Below are 25,793 nucleotides of genomic sequence, written 5' to 3'. Positions count from 1 at the left end.
ACTCTTGTTATGCAATAGCAGACACACAAAACTGTTCTGTGGTTGCAAGAAATAGACAGTGGTAGTACATTAAATGAAAACTGATGCATAACATTTGTTAGCATCCAGACTGCTAACAAACTAAAAAAAAAAGATGTCTTAATAATAAGTTGATCAAAGAACTCAGTTCACCATTTCATGAGACTTATTGATTCATTCTAATTACGTTTACCTAATTGTTGTAACTATCAGTTGTTTGTCTGTGCAGAATCTTCGAAAGGAATATCATAAAAAGGAGTTGAAAATGTGCACATGCAGCTTGTGTTGTCCGAAAGAGGAAGAGGAGGATGTCCACGTCAAGATTGCAGTGCGAAATCTGTCTCTGGCAGTAGATGCTGGAGAAGTTTTTGGGCTTCTGGGACACAATGGTGCTGGAAAAACAACTACGATGAAAATCATGATTGCTGAGGAAGCAGCAACCAAAGGAAGGGTAAGTTTGTCTTATCATTTAAACATCCCAATGAAGGGAAAAATTGTTACTGTTTTTTTTAAATTAATGTTGTTGTTCTAAGCAATTGCTAGTCTGGCTTTGGGATCTCTCATGTGGTGCAATTAATTAAAAATAACATTGGATTGGTTGTATTGTCTTCATTTTGCACTGATAAGCTTAAAACATTGAAATAGGTCTTAGTATTCAGGAGAGCCTATTTTTAACATCTTGAGGATAAGCAACCAAACATGATTTAAGCTGTATAATTATGTTGAAGTCTCCTGCATTAATATTGAGCCATACTATTTCAATTGCAAATGTTGAACCAAAACAGTTTTCAGGTGTGTAAACTTCCAATTGTTGTTTTATTTGAGCAACCGGTTTTGGCGCTACGTTACACCATCTCCAGGCCCCCTGACTGGCAAGTAATGAGAGAAGGGATCACTGTTAAAAATCTACAGGTACCACTAACTGAATGTTGGCCACTATTTTGACTGAACAAGATGTGAGAATCTTCCTTCGTTTCGGTGAGGGGGCTTGAAGATGGCATAATGTAGTGCTGAAACTGCTTGTTCAAATAAAGTAATAATTGGAACTTAAGACAGCTGAAAGGTGTTTTGTTTTGGCATTCTATATTGACCATCTGTGTAAAATGGAAATACTGACACTATTTCAATTGCTATCCACAGCGCCTGAATATGTGTTCTGCACAAACTGATTTCTTCGCTAAAGCTTATAAATGATTTAAATGGTTCTATATCATGCAAAACATTATGGCTACAGTGTTGTATAAAAATTTCCGTAATGTTCAGGAATAGAATATGTATATTCCTATACCTTTAATTGCCACTGACCAGTCCTTAACAACAACAAAAACAACAACAACAACAACAAAAACCATACATTAGACGCCAATTGCTGGATAAAGAGCAACCCCCAGACTTCTTCATGTGTTGAAGTCTTCAGCTGGCCACATCCATTTTGGTTCTCTGTGTTTTCTAGCATCAAACAATAACACACTGACTCTCCCCAGACTCATTATGTGTCAGGAAGCATACATATGCAACCATACAAGGCTTCTAACAAAAAAGGAGAGACTTAACTATTAACAATCCATTCATCTAATCACAGATTTCCTAATGACCAATGCACAAGCAAATTCATTGCAAACTGTTAATTTTATTACTGACTTTTCAAATCCCCTTAATAAAAAATCAAAGATAAAGGAGACTGTAATATGCATATTCTTGAAGTACTTAGAATGCAGTTATTTAGGCTTCTCAAAATGGCTGCAACCATTAAAGTTTCAAATGGTTTTGAGCTGTTACTAACCTTGTTGATCTACATTTACATCTACATCTAAGTCTACATAAATACTCTTCAGTTCAAACTTAAGTGCCTGGGAGAGGGTTCATCGAACCACTTTCACACTATTTCACTTTTTAATAGTGGGCTCTTCGCGTGAGCTCTGATTTCTGTTATTTTATTACAATGATCATTTTTCCCTATGGAGTTGGGGGTCAACAACATATTTTCACATTTGGAGGAAAATGTTGGAGATTGAAATTTTGTGAAAAGCTCTCACCACAATGAAAATTGTCTTTGTTTTAATGATTGCCAACTCCAACTCGTATGTCATGTCTATGACACACTCCCTATTATTTCATAATAATACAAAAATGAGCTACCATTCTTTGAACTTTTTTGATGTCATCCATTAATCGTATCTGGTAAGGGACTCCATGTTAATGTCGCTCATTACCTAATGAGAATAAAAAGCTGGTTGTGTTGGACAAGAAACCTATTTTCTGAATCTGTGGTGACTGTGTGTCAACATATCATTTTTCTCAAGTAATTTGTAATATTTGGACACAGCCTGTGTTCCAGAATCCTACTGCAAATCAATGTTAGTGATTTGGGTCTACAATTCATCAGATTACTCCTATTTCCTTTCTTTGGTACTGATGGGACCTATGCAACTTACCAGCCTTTAGGTACAGATCTTCCATCAAGTGAGCAGTTTTATGTATTTGTTAAGTACAGAGCTGTTATATCAACATACTATGAAAGGAATCAAATTGGTGTGCAATCTGCACCAGAGGACTTGCCTTTATTAAGTGATGTAAGCTACTTTGCTGCCCTGTGATGATATGTACTTCCAAGTTACTCATCTTGGCAACAGTTCTTGATTTAAATTCTTGTATATTCACTTCATTTTCTTTTGTGCGGGAATTTTGAAAAACTATGTTTTGTAACTCTGCTCTAGTGACACTGTTATCAGTAACATTGCCATTGCTATCATGTAGTGAAGATATTGATTGTGCCTTGCCGTTTGTGTACTTCACATATGACCAGAACCTATCGGGATTTTTTGCCGGATTTCAAGACAAGAGTTTCATTTCTGATTAAGAGAATCCTGCGTTGAAGTTCGCACGAGATTTTGAGCTTCTGTAAAATATCACTAGTCTTGGAGATTTTACATTCTCTTTAATTTACCATGCTTTTTTTGCTTCTTCTGCAAGTGTTCTGACCTGTTTTGTATACCGTGTCTATTATTAATTTATTTGGTATAACTCTCTGTATTGCAATTTCTTTGAATTTAAGCCACATCTAATCTACACTTTCATAGTTAGTTTGAAAGGAATAGATGCTGTCTCTTAGGAAGGTGTCAAGTTAATTTTTTATCTTCTTCTTCTTCTTTTTCTTCTTCTTCTAATAGTTATGTTTTGCATTTATTATTGGTGGGTCCGGGTGCTGTGGTGTTACATCTCACCACAATGACATCCCTGTATCCATTGCAATGCTTCCTATTTGTTAGGGGTTATTTGTTGCCAAGAGGTAGAATATGTTTTTGCAATCTGGACTAATTGTTCAAAATAATCTTCAGAGGCAATATTTAGTATGAGTTTAGGTGATGTTTTATGCCTATTAGTGACTTTAAACATGTAATTTTGCCAGCATATTGAGGATAGATTGAAGTCACCAGTAAGTATAATTGTATGAAATGAAATGAAATGAGACTCAAGTCTTCTTTGAACTGTTCAGCAACTGTATCATCTGAGTAGGGACGTCAGTAAATGGAACCAGTAATTAATTTATTCCTGTTGACAACTATATTCTCTATTCATACTAACTCATAGGAACTACATATTTCAATTTTGCAGCAAGATAAACTACTTCTAATAGCAACTGTATTTAATTTGTCCTTTCTGAATGCCACCAGGTCTTTCGTAAAAATTGTGGCTGAACTCTGGTTTTAGCCAGCTTTCAGTATCTATAATGAGTTGTGCTTCAGTGCTTTCTATTAACGTCTGTAGCTCTGGTTCTTTGCCAACTCAGCTACAATAATTTACTACTTCCATAACTATGATTCCCATGTCAAGTCTTATCCTGTGGTTGACTGGCTGGCACCCTATGAGACTGAAACCCTATTTTCTTCCCCTCCCGATATCCTTTGACCTAAAAAAGAGCCCAGTCCACTCCACACAATCCCCACTACCTGTACTGCCACTTCCTTTGTGTAGTGGACACCTGTCTTATTAATTGGGATTCTATACCTATTATCCTATGCTGTAACTCTAGGAATCTGCAGCTTACGTGGTCACAGAACCACCTGCACCTCTGATTAAGACCCTCCATCCAGCTCTGTACCAAAGGTTCATAACTGGTCATGTCAACAATGCTACTGATGATGAGCTCTGCCTTCATCTTGCAAGCAAGATTGATAGTCTTTACCAATTCTGCTAGCTGTCAAAAACAACACAGAATCTCTTCGAACCCAAAGTGGCACACATTGTTAGTACCAATATGAGCCACCACCTGCAGTTGTCTGCAGCCTGTACTGCAAATGGCATCTGGAAGGACTCATTCCACATCTTGGATGATTGCCCACAGTATGCACCTGGAGTGCACATCATATTACTTCTCCTCCTTGGCAGAACAATCCTCAGGTGCACCCTTTGTGTGTCTAACATTGAGGCTCACAACTACCAGTAAACCTACCCTCTGTGATTGCAGGGATCTTCCAAGCTAAGGGTCTTCCTCTAAAACAGGCCAAGCGACTGCATCTGGCATAGAATCTGTATCAGCCACACCTCTCTCCCAGCCAATAGGGAGGCCTTTCAATTGACCCGCCAAAAATTCTTTTGTTACCTGCCACAGCTTGGGTCAACTTCCCACTCGGCCACTGGTGAAGGGTCAACCTCATTGTGGGCAGTAACCAGGGTATCAACAGTACTGAACTGATCGGGGCAGGGGGGGGGGGGGGGGGGGACATGGAACATACTGGACAGTCCCTTGGATCCTTACATCTGTCCCCTCACAGTGTGAAGCTCCGAGTTGAACAATAACAGGTGTGACACCGTTGGTTTAAAGTTGACTCGCGTACTTGCACTAATTCCATTATGACTGATAATTTTCACCCAAAGCACAATGTGAAAGAAGAAGAAAAATTGTAAACGTTTCTCAAAGTCAATCATTGGGTCTTTACTAGTCTTTTGAATCTCCGATCTATTTTTTAACTAATGAATCATGAACCCCTGTAAAGTACGTATGAAGTTGATGCTTTCCACGGTTGGGATTGAACAGGAAGTTAATTTAAATTCCAGTGACATGTTAATTTTGTCTTGTGGTCACTGATTACTGGAGTGTGATAACAATGTATAGACCTTCCATTAGGTTATTAGCTTGTAATTTTCATATCTCTTAGAGTCAACAATTTTTTAAAATTAACAACTACTATACTGAATTCAGAAAAAATGCACAACATGCAAATCAGTACTGCACAAGGCCTGGCCACACTATTAGAAATAAAATGTGAGGGTAAATCAGTGAATGAAAAAGAATATTCTAAATTCTTTAGTGTTTATATTGATAATAACTTGAAGTCACATGTTACAGAGCATCTTAAATGTCTAAGCTCTGCAGCATTTGCATCATAGAGAATATAAAATTTCCCTATTTTCGTTCAGTAATGTTTTATGGCTTCATATTCTGAGGCAACCAGCCATTGTTTGTTGCACAGAAGCATATAATAAGAGTAGTGTGTGGGGTCTACTCTAGAACCTACAGTAAACAGCTGTTTAAACATGTGGGCATACTGACAACAGCCTCATAGTACATTTACTGCCTTGTGGAGTTTGCTGTCAACAATAAATCACAGTTTGAAACAATTGTAATGTTTGTAAATATGATGTGGGGAGGAGGAGTGATTTACACCATCCATCACACAGCTTTAGTGTGGCATAGAAAGAAGTTATGATGGCCGCATGGGCTAATATAACAATGAAAACAATCAATTTTTGACAAAATGATTTATTTGTATAGATAAAAAATCTACTCACCAAGCTGCAGCAGATCACACACATAAAAGGAGGCTATAATTAGGCAAGCTTTCAGAACCAGTGGTTCCTTCTTCAGGCAGAAGAGTTGAAGGGGAAGGGAGAGAGGTGAAGGAAAAGGACTGGAGAGGTCTAGGAAAAGGGGTAGATTTCAGTAAAGTCACCCAGAACTGTGGGTCGGGGGAGACTTACTGGACAGGACAGGATGAGAAGAAAAGACTGTTTGTTGGGGACTGCATCAGATGAGTTTTGAAAACCTGAGCGCTTAAAAGTATAAGACAGGGTAATATGAGAGATTACTGCTTGAACATCATGAATGAGTTAATAAGAGTGAAAAGTTAAGTGCTTTGTGCATAACAGAGGTGGGAGGGGGCAGTGGAAAATAGATGGGTAAGACAATGAAAGGTGTAGAAAACTAAAACAGAGTGACAAAAAGAGTAGTTGCTGTGGAGAAATACTGACACAGAGGAAATCAAACAATGGAAAATCCAGGATGGAATGTAACAATGCTATTGAAAGGAAAGTTGCTACTCACCATATAGCGGAGTTGCTGAGTTGCAGATAGGCACAACAAAAAGACTGTCACTTTCGGCCAACGAGGCCTTTGTGGAACATAGATGACACACACACACACACACACACACACACACACACACACACACACACACACACTCTCTCTCTCTCTCTCTCTCTCTCTCTCTCTCTCTCTCTGCATGCATGTGGCTTCAGCTGCAGAGGCTGTAGCCATGTGTGTGCACTGCCTTTACCTTTGCATGCATGCATGTGTATCTATTTTTGACAAAGGGCTTGTTGGCCAAAAGCTTATACTGTGACAGTCTTGTTGTGCCCATCTGCAGCTCAGTATCTTTGCTATATGGTGAGTGGCAACTTTCCTTTCCACAATACTGAGAAAGAGGAAAGTAATGTAAATTGAGGCCAGGTGGATGGCAAGAACAAAGGACATGTTGTGGTAGTTTACACCTATGGAGTTCTGAGAAACTGGTGTCTGGGAGAAAAATCCATATGGCGCGCATGGTGAAATAGTCACCAAGGTGATGATCGTCGTGTTGTAGAGAATACTCTGCTACATGATATTGCATGTTGCCAGTATACATTCCACTGAAAGACTTGCCTTATACCACCTCCTATCACCACCTATACCAGTCCTATAACTGGCAAAACATATGCTATTAACAGGAGAGCCACCTGTGAAACAGCATGTCATATGCCAGCTGTTATGTAAACATTGTTTGGCCTTTTACACCGGCATGACTGCCACCAAATTATTAATTAGGATGAATGGGCATTGGCAGAGAGTGCAACATGTATTATCCTATTATCCTGTTGCAGAGCATGCTCTACACCACGACAATCGTGACCTCAGTACCTGTTTCACCACTCGCGCCATCTGGATTCTTCCCACAGACACCAATTTCTCAAAACTCCGCAGATGGGAACTAGCTCTACAACACGTCCTCAGTTCTCACCACCCATCTGGCCTTCATTTACCTTAATTTCTTCTGTCTCAGCATTTCTTCACAGTAACTACTCTTTCCTTCACTCCATTTTAGTTTTCTACATCTTTACCATCTGTTTTTCACTGTCCCCTCACCCACCTCTGTTCCGTAAAATGCACCTAGCTTTTCACTTCTATTAACTCAAGCATTATATTTAAGCAGTAATCTCTGTCTTGCATATTACCCTGCATTCCACATTTAAGCTCTCAGGTTTTCAAATTTAATCTGATGCAGTCCCCAACAATCAGTCTTTCCTTGTTGTCATGTCTGTCAGTCTCCCCTGACCTGTAGTTCTTGGTGATTTTCCCAAAATCTACCCCTTTCCCTGGACTTCTCCAGTCCTTTTCTTTCACACCTCTACCTTCCCCTTCAACTCTTCTGCCTGAATGAGGAACCATTGGTTCTGAAAACTTGCCTAATTATAGGCTCCTTTTATGTGTGTATTCTGCTGCAGCTTGGTGAGTAGATTTTTTATCTATACAATTAAATTATTTTGTCAAAAATTAATTATTTTCTTTGTTACATTAGCCCATGTTAGTAAGAGGTTGCATTTATCCATGCCGATTCCATGTGTGTTCTCCACATCTTAGTGAGAGGTCAGATTTATCCATGTTGATTCCATGTTTTTTCTCCGCATCTTAGTGAGATGTCACATTTAACCATGTTGATTCCATGTATATTCTACCCACACTGTGTGATGTCATCAACTTTGGACTCCTAACCTCCTCCACTCTTGTCTGTTACATACCACAGAAGTGATGAAGCACTTAAACAAATGTAGAAACAGAAGTACAACTTCAAACGGCCAAGATTGCTATTGTACAGCATTTATTGTGATGACCGGTTTCAGGAAACTACTTCACCATCATCAGGTCTGCAAAGTATAAATCAACATATTCAAGCACACTGGAATCAAATGTCAAGGGGTATAATATAATTTTACATAGACGTTGACTATACCATGGAATATAACATACCATCTGCTGTAAATCTTGATCAAATGCATATTATACCATGTCATATCGTAGAATGATACTTCATGAACATGAGTACAATAGTATATTAGCAAGTCAAGCATAAAATAGCAACTACATAAGACAACGTACATATTAAACTGATTATACAAGCTCATGTTTGTACATTAGCAGAATGAAGACTGAGATTCTCAGGGAAATGTAGAAATTGCAAACAATGCCATCGGAATTGGTGTTAGCATCCTTTGATATAACGAACCTCTATCCAAACATACCAACTGGAGAGTGTCTTGAAATAATAAAGAATAATTTGTTAACTCATCATAAGTTCAGTCATGGAGAAATTGTTGTATTGATTGAGCTGCTTGAATTATCCCTATCTTACAGTTATTGTCAAATTATTAACAAATTTTACAACGAAAATGAGTGCTTGGTCATGGTTAAAGCCTGGCTTGAACCAATTATAAAACAACTTTAAACAGAATGTGTAGTTTACATTAGAAACAGAAAAAGATAATGCGATAAATTATTTGGAAATCACTATTAAGAAACAGAATGGTTAGCATATCTTCAGCATATTTTGGGAACCAATGAATACTGATATGATTATTAATGCTTCTGCTTGTTATCCATTGCATTACAAGATGGCTTATTTTAATACAATGTTATAGAGAATGTTAAGTTTACTAATGGCTGTCAAAAGTGTAAACAAGAATTTTCAACATTAAAACATATTGCTGTAGCTAATGGCTATCCTCAGGATTTACTCAAAAATCTGTATGGAAAGCTGAAAAATAAAAATTTCATAAACAAATCACAATTTTTCCCTTCCAGACAATGTGCTTCTATAATTTCATTACAGTTCAGGTCTCCTTGTTCTTCAATATTGATTCCCATTTGGTCATACATTGGAAAGATGTTGTTTTCCTTTTGCTTTGATGATATTCATTGTAATGCGTTTGTTTGTACGGCCATTTTTTGCAGCAGCTGTTAACATCTGTTATTGTAGGTTATCTGTCTTGAGCTGACTGCAGTGTAATTAAAAATAATTACGTCAGACGCATTTTGCTTTTATTTACAAAGCATCTTCTGTGGCATTGGTGTTTCTTTACATAGTCTGCACCTTCCCCTCTTGCTAGCAGTGGTTGGCGTCGATGGGCTTCATATTACATGAGCAGTTTTTGTCATTTTGCGTTATTTCCTGCACCGCACTATTTATAATTGTGCTGCACTATTTATAATTGAAAACACTGTAGCAGTGATGAATGAAAAACAGCTAAGAAAGTCAATTATAAATAGTGCGGTGCAGGAAATTCCAAAAACTGCAGATGTGAAATAAAGCCTGTCAACATCAACCACTGCTAGCGAGAGGGGAAGGTGCAGACTATGTAAAGAAACACCAGTGCCACAAAAGATGCTTTGTAAATAAAAGCGAAATATGTCTGGTGTAATTCTTTTTAATTACATTTCATTGTAATGCTTTTGCCTTGGACATTATTTTATGCACTTATGTCACATAACACATAGACTTTGTGTGACATACTATTAGGTTGTGACATTTCTGGTTGCATTTTGTTTTTGTTATATTTATTAATTTATAAAATGTGGTTACAAGCAAATATCACTATGGGAAATATAGATGCTGCCTACAAGAAAATTAGAGAGATCTTTAGAGAAAAGAGAACTACTTGTATGAATATCAAGAGCTCAGATGGAAAACAGTCCTAAGCAAAGAAGGGAAAGCAACAAGGTGGAAGGAGGATATAGAGGGTGTATGCAAGGGAGATGTACATGAGAGCAATATTATGGAAATCTAAGAGGATGTAAATGAAGATGAGATGGGAGATATGATACTGCATGAAGACTTTGACAGAACACTGAAAAACTAAGTCAAAACAAGGTCCTGGGAATAGACAAAATTCCATTACAACAACTGATAGCATTGGGAGAGCCAGCCATGACAAAACTCATACATCTGGTGAGCAAGATGTATGAGACAGGCGCAGTACCCTCACACTTCAAGAAGAGTATAATAATTGCAATTCCTAAGAAAGCAGATGCTGACAGGTGTGAAAATTACTGCACTATAAGTTGAATAAGTCCTCGCTGCAGAATACTAGCATGAAATCTTTACAGAAGAATGGAAAAACTGATAGAAGCTGATCTCAGGGAAGATCAGTTTGGATTCTGGAGTAATTTAGGAACATGCAAGGCAATATTGACCCTATGACTTCTTACAGAAGATAGATTAAGAAAGGCAAACCTACATTTATAGCATTTGTAGACTTAGAGAAAGCTTTTGGCAACACTGACAAGAATACTCTCTTTCAAATTCTGAAGGTGGCAGGGATAAAACACACACAGCGAAAGGGAGAAGCTACTGGGACAAGGTTGTAGCCTGTCCCTGACATTATTCAACCTGTATATTGAGCAAGGAGTAAAAGAAACAAAAGAATAATTTGGAATAGGTATTCAAATCCAGGAATAAGAAGTAAAATCTTTGAAGTTTGCCAATGACATTGTAATTCTGTCATAGACAGCAAAGGACTTGGAAGAACAGTTGAACAGAATGGACAGTGTCTTGAAAGAGGGATAGATGATGAACATCAACAAAAGCAAATGAGGATAGTAGAATGTAGTCAAATTAAATTAGGTCATACTGAGGGAATTAGATTTGGAAATGAGAGACGTAAAGTAGTAGATGAGTTTTGATATTTGGTCAGCAAAATAGCTGGTGATGATCAAAGTATAGAGAACATAAAATGTAGACTGGCAATGGCAAGAAAGATGTTTTCGAAGAGAAATTTGTTGACATAGAGTATAGATTTAAGTGCCAGGAAGTCTTTTCTGGGAGTATTTGTATGGAGTTTAGCAATGTATGGAAGGAAACATGGATGATAAACAGTTGAGACAAAAAGAGAATAGACGCTTTTGAAATGTAATTCTACAGAAGAATACTGAATATTAGACAGGTAGCTCACATAAGTAAGAGGAGGTACTGAATAGAAATGGGGGAGAAAAGAAATTTGTGGCACAACATGACCAGAAGAAGGGATTGGTTGGTAGGACACATTCTGAGACGTCAAGAGATTACTGACGTAGTACTGGAGGGAAGCATGGAGGGCAGGGGGAGTGGAGTGTGGAGTAAAAATCATAGGTGGAGACCAAGAGATGAATACATTAAACAGATTTAGAAGGATTTAGGTTGCAGTAGTTACTCGGAGATGAAGAGGTTTGCACAGGATAGAGTACCATGGAGAGCTGCATCGAACCCATCTTCGGAATGCAGAGTGCAACACCAACAACAAAATGTATGGAAGTAATAAACATTAAAACATGACAATTTTTGTGACTATACTATTCATTCCATTTATCCCTGTCAATTCCTATTTTACACTTAGACTTTTATCACTATGATAGTCCCTAAACCTCGAGCTACAAGTTAATAGCTTAAAAGAGTTTGAATTGTGTACAGTAAGCTGCATAGCCACATTTATGTAGATGTTAAGACCATAATGACTTATTCATGGTTTTTATGAGTAGAATAACTGGTTATATTATATAGCATTTTTTAAATTGTATTACATAGCAAGTTTCAGGATTATGGTATTTATTTCTGTGATCTTGTAATCCATATCATTCACACCATGGCCTCAAGCACCATGCTAGTACCTCAACATTGAGCTGCATGTTGATAGCATAAATATTGTGAGTTGTAAAAAGCCAGCTAAGCAGTTTCATTGTATGGTTGCTGTAATTTTAATGATGTGTTTGTGGTAGTTACAAATGGAACACTTGATACCCCTTTTGTAGTTCCTTCATATTTGCTTAACTACAATGAGGTATCGGACACCAGTGTATTGTTGTCGAGGTTTTATGCTGCCTGCATATTATGACGTGTGTATTTTTTTTGGTACTTGTTATTATAATACAAACATTCCATATGACTGACTTCACTTCTTCAGTATTAAATGATATATTGAAGATCCATTGCTTCCTGTTATGTTTTTTAAGGTGGTTTTAAGTTTGATACAAATTAATTTAAAATTATTATACTTAATAAGTATAACGTACTCTGATCTCGATTATTTATAGTATGTTTTCAGTGTAACCTCCTTGGATCATTCCCGAATCCAAGCCGCACCTGAAATTTGAGACTCGAAATTCAAGGGGAGAGAAAAGTTTTAGGCCTTGCCTCCAAATCGAAACAAGTCAGTCCATTGTAATATGAGACACAATTTAGGTCGAATGAATGACGATACAGCTACAGTAGTTTGGTTCGAGTCGTAAGCTTAGCAGTTAAGCTTTACCAGGTAGCCATTGCTATGCGTCAGGCGCTCTGTCCGTATTTATACGGGTACACTTCCTTTTTCACGTGCTTCATCTGGTTTGAATCGATTGCTTATTTTGCTTTGATCTTATAAGTGCCGTTTTCTTTGTTGTAGGTGTTTACGTCACTCTAAGCTGAAAATGCATTACTATACTGTGTCATGCATTGTTTGTCGCATTCTGATAGTGCGTGTTTACGGCCTGTCGCCACTCGCGGCATGGCTTGCTTTTGTGCGCGCTACCGCTGCTTACAATTAAAAAACAGAGAGAGGAATTGTCTCACTAGCGAAACAATGGCAAGAGACTCCTATTTGTTGTTACTTACACTGCTGCTTTCTTTGATAATGATCAACAAGAACCAAATAATAGACTGCGTATGATAGAACATGTGCTGAACGAGAGTTACGCGAAAATTTTTCTCTGTTTGAAAATCTTTGCGGCCGCTTCTTTAGTACGTCAAATTCTGCACAGAAATTAGTCATCTTAGATTTAAAAATCTAGTCCGTTGCTGTGCTTCATTTCTGACTGTATCACTATTAGGCATAAGAATAATACGAATATAAACATGACACAATACGTATATTCTTCCGCGTTTACTGTTGTGCCACTCTAGTTTCGTAGTTTATTAGGCAGACAGGATTTAAATGAGATAGCAGCAAACACGAAAGAATACATGGCATAATGTTTATATTCGTATTATTCTTATGATGAAGGGAATACTGCATGTGATTCACATTACATCAGGTTCATATTAGCAACCATCTCTTCTCACAGGCAGGAAAAAATTCAGAACGTAGAGTTAGCCATATTGACAAGCATCCCAAACAGTTTTGCGTCGGATTTTCGTAGTATATTGAAATTCTGCTACATTCAAAGATGAACAATACGGAATTTGTATTTACTTCGTTGGATAATGTATGAAAATGCAGTGGTCGAAACTCGGGGCGGAGAAAAAAAGCTCGTTTCCACCTTTTTTTAAATTTATTTACTGACGCAGAGGTTTTGGCGCCAGTATTTATCTTTGTGCCTACAAAGCATGCCTGTGTAACCGGACATATATTCGACGGCAGGAGTTAGTTGTGGCGGCACCTACCAACATTTTGTCTGAACTTCCGCTTGCTTTGCACTCGATTCCAAGCTGCAGCCGGTTTTGTGGATTGCAAAATCCGGAAAAAAATGCGGCTTAAATTCGAGTAAATACGGTAAGTAGAACTTCTCCCTTTATTATTCAGTCGATGTTGCCAAATGCTAGTGTAATTTTTAATTTGTTTGGTTCAGCAAATTTTGGGTCAAGTGAAGCAGGGGATACAACCCGTCAGCTTTGACCAATGACGTCATACATTAGTCATAGATAGTAATGTCTTCACTTCAAGGCATAGATAATAATACAGTTCTGTATTCGGGATAAGCGCTTTCATTGTACATTAAAGTAATTGGGTCTAGTGAAGCAGGGGATACAACCCGTCGGCTTTGACCAATGACGTCATACATTAGTCATAGATAGTAATGTCTGTTCCTGTGTAATTCTTCGTACTCACCTTAAAATCAGTGTGTTATATCAGTTTGAAAGTTCTAACCAGCCATAGATAGCTTCAGCTCCGAATGTCATAAAACACAGAATGTAATGTAAGGAAAGTAGTCCTATGTTTTTAATCCTGGTACCTTGGAAGACTAAGAGCAGAAACAAAGGAAGTCAGTGAAAGAACATTATTTGTTGTAGCTGTAAATAACAGAAAACAGAATGATATAAGATAAAAGTATACCTAGAGCTTTGCTTCTTTCAAGATAGTTATTATTTATTGTGTTGTGAAACTAAGAAGCAGTTGTTATGAACGAAAAAAATCTAGATTACTGTTTTGTTATTGGTTGAGAATTATTTGTTAACAGTCTTCTTGCAATAAATGTATTTATTTTCAGGTCCAGATTGGAGGACATAACATCACATCAAATATTGCAGAAGCCTTTCAGCTGATGGGTTACTGCCCTCAACATGATGCTCAGTGGAAGAATATTACCGTCAGAGAGCACCTCGAGTGTTACGCAGCCATTCGAGGTGTGCCTCCAGAAGACATTCAGAGGTACAAATGCTAATTCCTATTTCTCAGTGGAGCAGAATGTTCTAACTTTGTAGTGGTATTGTTACTGATGCACCAACACATACTTTGTGCTTAGACTGTCAGAGTGACAGCATTCTCTTGGCGCAACATGTTAACATCATGAGAATTTTGTTATTGGTTAGGTAGTATGTATCACAAAAGTATTGGAAATGTGGCATACCGACAAGGTTGTTACAGGAATCTGTCACATGTTTAGTACATCCATTACTGTGATGCTTTCCATCTGTTATGAAAGTTGCATTGCGGAAAATCTTTTTTTTGGTCTTCATTCGTCCTTCTTTGTGTATAGTTTTTCTCTTCCATGACACTTTCACTGAAGATATCGCATTTATTTTATCTGTGATGAAGATGAAACAAATCTTACAAGTCAGTCACACTTTAATACCTAAAGTAGAAGCATTTTTCTGAACTTGGCGATTCCATTGCAGGGATGTATTGAACCCATGACTTCTCATCACTAAACTGAAGCATCAAGCAAACACTTTCCCTAAAGCTGTGTGACATCAATGGCTGCACCTTATATAAATCTGCGTATTTAAGATGAAATAATTTTTCTGCACAGTGATTATATAATGTGGCTGTTGGCTGGTCACTACAGAATGATTCATATAACATAAAAGTATAGCTACTGCAGCTCAATGTCAAATCACTAGTTCTGAAAAAAAAAAATAGAAAGAAATGTCTGTTTTGCTCTATGGCAGCAACTGCAATATCAAAAAAGATTTATTGAATGTAGACATCCTGCATTTGGCTGTAAAAAATTTAGATTTATTGTGATTTTTTGACATATAGTCATTGTCAAGCACTGTAAGGTGTTGAAGCTCACTCTGCAACATTAAGTTGTGACATGCTGGAACATAGTTCCTGACAGTCTGAAGTTGGAGACATATGGAGGTATAAATATACTCATGGTTCCACACATCATTTGAGCTAACACCATGTATCTAATGCAACAACTGCAAACACCTAACATGAAAGTAAAAGCAATATGCACTATGTGCACCAAAGTACAGTGTTCATGTAGCTAATGTGGTGCATGGATTACAATGACAGTGAAATGACAAAAATATAAACATACAGAGAGTGTGAGCTTGAGTTTACAAAGATATTGTATGTACAATGTGATTCCTTGCTAATGCTACAAACTTTGAGGGATGATGGACACTGGCCTTAGTTCACATGTAGACAGTGTGTTAGAACATTGATTTGTAGCTATTTATGTGAAGAATGTTAAAATTGGCAAAATTCATGTAATTTACATTTCACAATGTACAGGACTTCGAAATCTGATGCTACTGTGTTTCTAGTGTGAAAGGATTATTTTTGGCAATGACATGTGTACATGTCAGATGATTTTAAAATATTACATGTGCTGAAGCACAGTCTTTTGCAGCACCACTTGAAAACAGCCCAAAGGCCGAAGCTGCAATTGTGAAATAAGTAATTTATACAGTCAATGGTGAATATGATGTCCCTTAAAATATTCTACATGACTGTGAACCCTGACCATGAGGAGTTGACCATTCTTAGACTGTTGTAGGAACATCTTACAGGATGGTGTGCTTAATTATAGTTGGAATTTGTGGACTGTCAGTTTTGGCAAGTAATCTAGACCATGGCATACTTGTTGATAATTAGTACCTGCTTTATCCTTCATAGGCATGTTGACATTTGTGCTTCGTTTACATGGTATCACACTTTTGTATGATTGTTGCACCTGTTTTATGTGTGTGGACTGCTACCTTAGATCTACACCTAAAATTTTTTACCCACTGCAATATAAGGGTATATTGCTATCTAAATTTTAGATGATAAATAGTGAGTTTTGAAGTTTTTTAAGCATTTTAGCACCCTGAAAGCTGGACTCTCAATAACTAGACACTTTGGGAAACTCAACAAGTCTGACACATTTTTTGACTTTGAATAAAGAAACAAAACATAAACACGCACAGTATTTTCGTAAAAAGCTAATGTAATTTACGGTAATAATCATGGTTATAGACTATTACAGAGCAATGAATATATAGCTCTGAAAAAGCTGAAATATACAAATCGAGCCCTCATTTACTTTTTTCGGATCAGCAACACTGGACCATGGACATTGCCATTGGGGGGGGGGGGGGGGGGGCATGGACCTTGCCGTTGGGGGGGGGGGGGGGGGGGGGGGGGAGTGTGTGTGCCTCAGCGATACAGATAGCCATACTGTAGGTGCAACCGCAATGGAGGGGTGTCTGTTGAGAGGCCAGACAGCAGCAGCCTTTTCAGCAGTTGCAGGGGCAACAGTCTGGATGACTGACTGATCTGGCCTTGTAACATTAACCAAAATGGCCTTGCTGGCTGGTACTGCGAATGGTTGAAAACAAGGGGAAACTACAGCCGTAAATTTTCCCAAGAGCATGCAGCTTTACTGTATCGTTAAACGATGATGGTGTCCTCCTGGGAAAAATATTCTGGAGATAAAATAGCCCCCATTTGGACCACCGGGTGGGCACTACTCAGGAGGACGTCATTACCAGGAGAAAAAAATTACTGAACTATCAGTTTTATAAGTCACGGCTGCAAAAAACTGACATGAATTCTTTACAGACCAATGGAAAAACTGGTAGAAGCCGACCTTGGGAAGATCAGATGGATTCCATAGAAATATTGGGACACGTGAGGCAATATTGACCCTACAACTTGTCTAAGAAGTTAGATTAAGGAAGCGAAAACTATGTTTCTAGTATTTGTGGACTTAGAGAAAGCTTTTGACAGTGTTAACTGGAATACTCTCTTTCAAATTCTGAAGGTGGCAGGGGTCAAATACGGGGAGTGAAAGACTATTTACAATTTGTACTGAAACCAGATGGCAGTTATAAGAGCCAAGGGGCACACAAGGAGAGCAGTGGTTAAGAAAGGAGTGAGACAGAGTTGTAGCCTATCCCCGATATTATTCAATCTATACATTGAGCAAACGGTGAAGGAAACAAAAGAGAAATTTGGAGTAGGATTTTAAATCCATGGAGAAGAAATGAAAATTTGAGGTTTACCGATGACATTGTAATTCTGTCAGAGACAGCAAAGGAGTTCAACAGACTGGACAGTGTCTTGAAAGGAGGCTATAAGATGAACATCAACAAAAGCAAAACGAGGCTAATGCAATGTAGTCTAACTAAATCAGGTGATGCTGAGTGAATTAGAGACACTTAAAGTTGTAGACGAGTTCTGCTATTTGGGGAGCAAAATAACTGATGATTGTAGAAGTAGAGAGGATATAAAATGTAGACTGGCAATGGCAAGAAAAGGTTTCTGAAGAATAGAAATTTGTTAACATCGATTATAGATTTAAGTGTCAGTGTACTTTTCTCAAAGTATTTGCATGGAGCGTCACCATATATGGATGTGAAATGTGGGCAATAAAGATGAGAAGAGACTAGAAGCTTTTGAAATGTGATGCTACTAAAGAATGTTGAAGATTAGGTAGGTGGATCATGCAACTAATGATGAGGTACTGAATAGAATTGAGGAGAAGAGGAATTTGTGGCACAACTTATCTAGAAGAAGGGATCGGTTGGTAGGTCATGTTCTAAGGCATCAAGGGATCACCAATATAGTATTGGAGGGCAGCGTGGAGGGTAAAAATCGTAGAGGGAGACCAAGATATGAATACACTAAGCAGATTCAGAAGGATGTAGGGTGCAGTAGTTACTTAGAAATGAAGAAGCTTGCACAGGATAGAATAGCACGGAGAGCTGCATCAAACCAGTCTCTGGACTGAAGACAACAACAACAACAACAACAACAAGATACTAGAAGCTCGCTTAGTCCATCAAGTCGGGCAAAGGGGTCCTAGACGAGCTTGGTCGTTGGCGCTCTCACAGTGTATGCTTCTGAAAAGTCCCATCCTTTTGTTGAATTCCCTTACAGTGTTTACCAAGCGAGGTGGCGCAGTGGTTAGCACACTGGACTCGCATTCAGGAGGCCGACGGTTCAATCCTGTCTCCGGCCATCCTGATTTAGGTTTTCCGTGATTTCCCTAAATCGTTTCAGACAAGTGCCGGGATGGTTCCTTTGAAAGGGCACGGCCGATTTCCTTCCGCATCCTTCCCTAATCAGAGCTTGCGCTCCGTCTCTAATGACCTCATTGTCGACGGAACGTTAAACACTAATCTCCTCCTCCTCCTCCTCCTCCTCCTCCTCCTCCTCCTCCTCCTTACAGTGTTTATTAAGGCCTTGGCTAAACCCATAATATCCCTCAAAGACATAATATGGCGGAGACTGTCTACAACTGTGAAGTCTAAAACTATGAGCATTGCAGTGCACATAATGTGCTTTTGGTTGTATATCCAAAACTAACTTTTTTTTTAGTCCTTTGAGCATACCTCTCATATTCAAGGCACCATTATAGCACTGTGCTCTTAAGTTATCCATTGACAAACCAAGATGAACAAAAGCGTCTTTTAAAATACTAAACAGAGTTTATGATTCAGTATTGGGGGTCTTGTATAAGCCAATAAAGTCTTCGTTGATGATTAAGGAATCATCAACAGTATGACACCTGTTTGTGAATCGAAGGATCACTTGCTTCATCAACCATAATAGAAAAATGTTCAGTCTTCTTGAGTAAAGCCAATGCAGACTTTCCTAGTAGACCAGTGATCTCATTTTGAATATCGTGGCGGGGTCAGGGATTTTCTCTGCCTCGTGATGACTGGGTGTTGTGTGATGTCCTTAGGTTTGTTAGGTTTAAGTAGTTCTAAGTTCTAGGGGACTGATGACCATAGATGTTAAGTCCCATAGTGCTCAGAGCCATTTGAACCATTTTTTTGAATATCGTGGGACATACACTTACACCCCTAACGCCCTAACCAATCTTTAAACTCAGTTATGTCATTCTTTTGGAGTTCCAACAGTAGAAAAAAATTTGAGTTTACGTCTTCGTGCACTCCTATAACTAGTCCTTGTCGGCATAGAAATTGCATGGTAGTAAAAATTGTCTCAAGAACTAAATGGCTTTCTTCATATAACTATCTAACTGTTCATTCAATTGGGAGGCCACATTTCAATTAGTGATAGAATTTAGTTCCAGCACACCCACCTTGTTTATGCATAAACATATTTTCATGAAGACAGAGTTTTTCCAAAGCCCTTTTCCAGTTAGAAAACCCTACAGAAGTAAATGCATTTTTTTTTTTTTTTTTTTTTTTTTTTTTTTTTTTTTTTTTTTTTTTTTTTTTTTTTTTTTTTTTTTAAAAGAAAATTGTAATAGATTTTTAGCATCTCCCTCTTTGCAGGTTTTGCAAAAAACTTTTTCGGTAGACGCTTCATATTCTAGCCATGTATATTTGATCAACCAAGACTTCTGAAATGATCTTCCCTTACTGGATTGCCGAGGTTTCGGCTGTGAACGGTTCTTGCCTGAAGACAATGAAGCAATTGATGACACAATAATTGTTGGAGGTTGACTTGCAGTATTATCAACTTCCAAGCGGACCTTTTTGGTAACAAATTTATCCATTGCAAACTTAATTCACAATACACTAAGAGACTAAAGTAAACAAATAAAATATAGTCGTATAAAATAGTCCATTAGACACTAAAGTCAGAACACTAAACATGTCTGCGACATGCACTGAACAAAACTATCCACACTGAATGACTGCGGCAGCAGGGTGGGCTTTATACATTCACAGCGTCGTAATATCTCAAAGTGTCAAGGTGACATAAGGCAGAGGGTTCCAGGCGCTTCTGCTCCAGTCCTTCTGATGCACCATGGTCGCAGCGCTGGCCAGCTGGCACCAGACTTTACCCGAAGGTTCGCGCACCAGTACAAATTCTAAGTGTGCCCACGGCACCATAACACTATCATGATTAACACCACTCATTTTCAGTTAACCTGCTTACTACCATAATAATTATTTGTTTTAACTCATTATTGTGGGGGCTCTGCCTCATGCATATGACAGACATTTCCGGCTGATTGGACCGGAATGCAATCTATCCTTTGCCTTGTATTCCAATGTGGAGTTTCCATTGTTTGATTTTTTACTCTCTTTTTATCCTTGTATTCTGTTGGCATTATTTACTGTGACTAGGTAGTTACCTCATTTTTAATATGAAATATTTCAGTTGTGATTAGATGCGCATATACTTATATGTCTATCTATTACTTACTTTGTATAGAAAGCTCTGGTTGAGAATTACAAATTATTTAGTAATAAAAGAGACAACTCACTGAAAGGCAGAAGTGCTACGTCATTAATAGGTACACAAACAGATGGTACAGAGCTTTGCTAGCTTTCGGAATGCTCTTCCTTCAAGTTTGTGTGCTTGAAAAAGGAAGTGCATTCGGAAAGCTTGCAAAGCTCTGTATTTTCTGTTTGTGTACCTATCAACAATGCAGCAATTCTGCCTTTCGGAGAGTTGTCTTCTCTATTCCTACATAAATTGTGTTACTTTAAATGAGAATGTTTACACTAGCACATAAGATGCAAGGAATGACACCTCATGCGTGTCTGTATGCACATGCTTTATCGTTAACTTTATGTAGGACTCTTGATCCTGTTACACTCATGATTTACAATGTTTTGTGTGGCTGGGCAAGTCAGTTCAGTTTTACTAAATGGTGTGTCAGTTAAAATTTCACAATTAGATTTATGTGTACTTATGTATGTGGATATTACTTACCTGACTTTTAAATCCTTGATTTTATTTGATTATTACTTTTATATTCATGTATTCATCTGTTGCAATTGTCCTTTGTTTGTATAAATTCTGCAAACTGTATGATATTGACTCTACACACTAATATCATTATATTCTCAAGCACACCCTCTTTAAAGGTTTACATCTTTGTCATTTTACCACCACTGTGATCCATCCACCACATTGTCTACATGAGTATTGTACTTCTTATTATTGTAGTAACTAAATGATAAGTGCTCCCATGATGTGGCAAACAGTGGGAAGACTTATACCTCCATATTGTATTTGAATTCAGACTGCTGGGAACTATGTTGCAGTGTGACATGACTTATTGTTGTAGATCAAAAATTTTTTCAGGTGACTGTCAACAGTGTCGATACACTTGGAGAAGTGCACGGTCCACACTTTTCTGTCTTACAATATATTTTGTGAATAAATATATTGTAAGGCAACAAAGTGTGCATCATGCATTTCCACAAGAAATGTTGTAGAGCGAGTTTAAACATCCCAGAATGCTTGACAATATGTCAAAACTGCAACCAGAATAAATAAAAGTTTTTAACAGCCAAATGTGGAATGTTTGCATTCAATAATCATACCAAAACTGTAGACCTAATCCTCATCAATACTCTACAGTAGATTTAGTCAAACTGGAATGACAGTTCATTGCTATACATCCAATCACATAAGTGCAGTTGGATCAGAACAACTGGAAATTGCTGCATGCAGCCAAATACATACCACAACTAAGTAATCTGCCAGTAAAACAATCTCAACTACTACAATTTTCTTTCCTCCTTTTTTTAAAAAAATTCATACTTGTGTAAAACTAATGTAGAAATCTGCATAAAATTTTAGTTCACTTTTCTTTTTAATCACAAAAATAAGATACAGCCAGTCTGTTACTTGCATTTTTACAAAAATGGTTCCATAAATCTGAAACAAAACATTATCATCTCACTTTCAAAATTAAAAAATCTTTAACATTTCCAGCTGTCTCTTACAGTAATTTGCTGTTTTATCTGTATAATAAACTGTTTTGCTTCTAGTCATACATATTTCCCTGACAAAAGTTTCTCATACCTAATCTTAAACAGAAGTCATACAGTTTACAATTTCACTAATAGAATAGTCATTATGAACAAACATTCCACACTACATTATTCTTTTACACACATTACTTACAGCATATAATTCCATTACCATTGAAAAACAAAAAGCTATTCTTTCGAACTTCTACTTTCCGCTATTCTTGTTTTAAACAGATCTATTCTTTTTTCCCCTACATTACTTCTTTTACTATATTTCAATAAGTACTTTCATAATTTACTCCCACAATGCAGTCAAAAATTACTGTTACTTCTATAAAAAAAAGTCCTGTAGGTTATCAGAACAAAGTGTTCCCTGACAAAATGTGCATGTAGTTGAAATATCATCAGGTAATTCTAATCTGCAGTCTCGTTGCCAATTTTGTTGTGAGGCTTCTGTGGATTTTCTCAAAAGTCTTCAGTTAGTTTCTGCTTCCTTCTATGTGTGTTGTCACAGCTGATCCTCTCTCTTCTGTTTGTAATAACTACTCTCTTAATAGGGCATGAAATACTTAAATCAATAAATATCTGTAAGCATCCCAATGGTGGTCTTCATCACTGTGTCTGAAATACCGAAAGTTCTTTAAATGTTTTAAAAGTCAGCAGAAGAAACTTGTGTTGAAATTCTCCTTCCAGACCATGAATCAAAAGTACATTGTGTGTAACAAGTTGCAAGCTGAATACCTGATAAAACAATTAATTGTGCTCAGCTATAACTGCTATTTTTCAGGGTGGTGGACATGTACCTGATGGGTCTGCAGATCCATGAACATGCTAATAAGCAAAGTCAACACTGTTCAGGTGGAACGCGCCGCAAGCTTAGCTTTGCAATGGCAATGGTGGGTGGTCCTTGTGTCGTATTGATGGATGAGCCGAGTACCGGTATGGACCCTCGCTCAAAGAGATTTCTCTGGGATACAATCCTTGCTAGTTTTCAGGTCAGTGCAGATATTTTTGCTACATAATCATGTGTTATTTAGGTGTGAATGTAGAATAGCTTGAATGATGGATGCTAGGTGTGGTAAACAATATTATGCACATCAAATAGATGGCATTGTATTCCGTTTCAGTTCAGTACTGACACTTTTCTTCCTCAAAGGAAATTTATAATCTGGATAGATGCGATGAGGAATTGATTTAGGAAGTTGGTTACTTGTTACTTCTGGACAAGAAAATGTAGTGAATGTTATAAAGTTCAGGGTTAACAACTTGAACACCATATCAAACTTTTCTTCTAGAGTAATAGAAGAGTGAGCACATAAATTTAATTTCTATTTCACTGTGTTGCACTTGCCTCCACTTTAAGAATAATGATTATGTGTTAGAGCATGTTAGATAATTGAGAAATTTTCTGTTCTCAGGGGACCAGAGGTGCAATCCTCACAACACATTCCATGGAAGAGGCAGATGCTCTTTGTTCAAGAGTTGGTATAATGGTCAAAGGAGAACTGAGGTAAATGAAAGCAAATATCATTTTCTAATTTTTTGTAAAGAATCATTTCATGTAAATTTTAAGTTGTTGGGAATTAATTTTTATGCCCCTCTTAATGACTGTCATAATACTCTGACTGAAAACATTTGTGATCATTCTTAAACAGACACAGAAAACTGCTTACACAGATCAGTTTGGTTATAAAACAGTTGTCAAGTGGTAAAAAAAAAGCTTTGTGCTGTGGATTTCCTTTAATGTCAGCCTTTGTTTGTATTCAGTAACAATATGAAACAGAATAGATTGCCATCTTTCCACATGGAGGAGATATAAAGTGATGCACAGGCACATATCTGAAGAATATTGATATGGAAGTCACTGAGACCAATGCACCAGTATCAAAAAGAAAAGTCAGTGGAATGTTTTGCTCTGCCACATGTCATCATCATAATCATAATCATCATCATCATCATCATCATCATCATCATCATCATCATTGCCATTTAACAGTTCCAGTTTCCCAGGTACTGGTAATGAGCCTCTTCCATGTCATCCTGTCCAAATACACCTGTTGACGAAGTACATCATCCACTGTCCATCCTTTGGTCACTAGATCAGCCTTAATCAAGTCCATCCATCAGGTTCGAGGTGTTCCTTGCGGTCTTTTCCCATCCACCTGTCTTTCCAAATTTATTTTGGCTGTTGTAGTTGGCTCCATTCTCATGCTCTGCCACATGTACTAAAATTTATTATGCCACCAGCACTTGAACACTGCTGAAAATGTTACATCACTCACCCTCACAATGTGGACATTCCTATTTGGCATCCAAAGAAAAACAGTCTTGGTAGCTGAGAAACAAAGTGTATTGCCACAAAAAGTGCCTAATACTAGTCCAGGATTGCAGAGAATGAGACCAGTTGGCCATGCCCTAGTCAAGGATTGCAAAGAATGAGGCCAGTTAGAATGACTACTCACAATATGTTTACCACTTTTGACTCTGCAACAGAAACCCACTGTGCTCCTCACAACTCTGAGCCACATGTAAGATGAAGTTTGCTTTAAAAGTTTGTTACATCACTTGCAATATTTCAAATGCAAATACGATTTGTAGCCCTTCAGCCAGGAAGGAAGGAACCAACTGTCTTAAAGCTTGTGTGCAGATCACCTTATCCATGGGAAGTGAATCACATCATTGTGAATTAAATTTTCACATATGTACAGTTTTTACCCAACTCCTGCAATTCTGCAGTCCAAACTGTATGGTTTACATTATCAATCTTGTAATATTGTAAAAATTTAATCCTTGCTGCTACCACATGCATTTTTTTTAAATGGTTTTTTGGTAGAATACAAGGGAAATGCACTCAATTTACAAAGGAGATTGTACAAATCATTTGTGTAATCCATCCTAGAATATTGCTGAAGTGTACGGGACCCATACCAGATAGGACTAACAGGTGATACTGAACATATGCAGAGAAGGGTAACATGAGTGGTCACAGGTTTATTTGACCCATGGGAGAGTGTTACAGAAATGTGGAAAGAAGTAAACTGGCAGATTCTTAAAGATAGACTTGTAGAATCCCAAGAAAGCTACTTAAAGTTGAATGATAACTCCCACAGGTATCATGAACAAAAGATGAGATGAATTACAGCATGCACAGAGGTATTTAAACAGTCATTCTTCCTGTTCTCCATGTGTGACTGGAATTGGGAAAAAACCCTAATAACTGTTACAATGAGATGTGCTCTGTGCCATGCACTCCAAGATAGGACTCGGTGGATCAAAACTGTGACCATCTTATTGCTACTATTGTAACCCACACTCACGGCAGGCCACAAAAGT

At 37.7% G+C, this 25,793-nt stretch overlaps 1 protein-coding gene across 1 annotated transcript in view; it reads left to right on the top strand.

Annotated features, from left to right (window-relative positions):
* LOC124711232 (cholesterol transporter ABCA5-like) overlaps positions 1-25,793 on the top strand; it is a 359,780-nt gene that overhangs the window by 304,078 nt on the left and 29,909 nt on the right. Inside the window, exons 27-30 of the mRNA XM_047241193.1 lie at positions 248-469; positions 14,546-14,706; positions 23,248-23,455; positions 23,879-23,970. Of these exons, the coding sequence (XP_047097149.1) occupies positions 248-469; positions 14,546-14,706; positions 23,248-23,455; positions 23,879-23,970 (683 nt within the window). The remainder of the gene's footprint in view (positions 1-247; positions 470-14,545; positions 14,707-23,247; positions 23,456-23,878; positions 23,971-25,793) is intronic.

The sequence above is a fragment of the Schistocerca piceifrons genome, chromosome 8 (assembly GCF_021461385.2).
Source record: "Schistocerca piceifrons isolate TAMUIC-IGC-003096 chromosome 8, iqSchPice1.1, whole genome shotgun sequence".
Lineage (NCBI taxonomy): Eukaryota > Metazoa > Arthropoda > Insecta > Orthoptera > Acrididae > Schistocerca > Schistocerca piceifrons.
The sequence above is the reverse complement of the archived record's forward strand: the minus strand, read 5'-3'. Positions and strand labels throughout refer to the sequence as shown.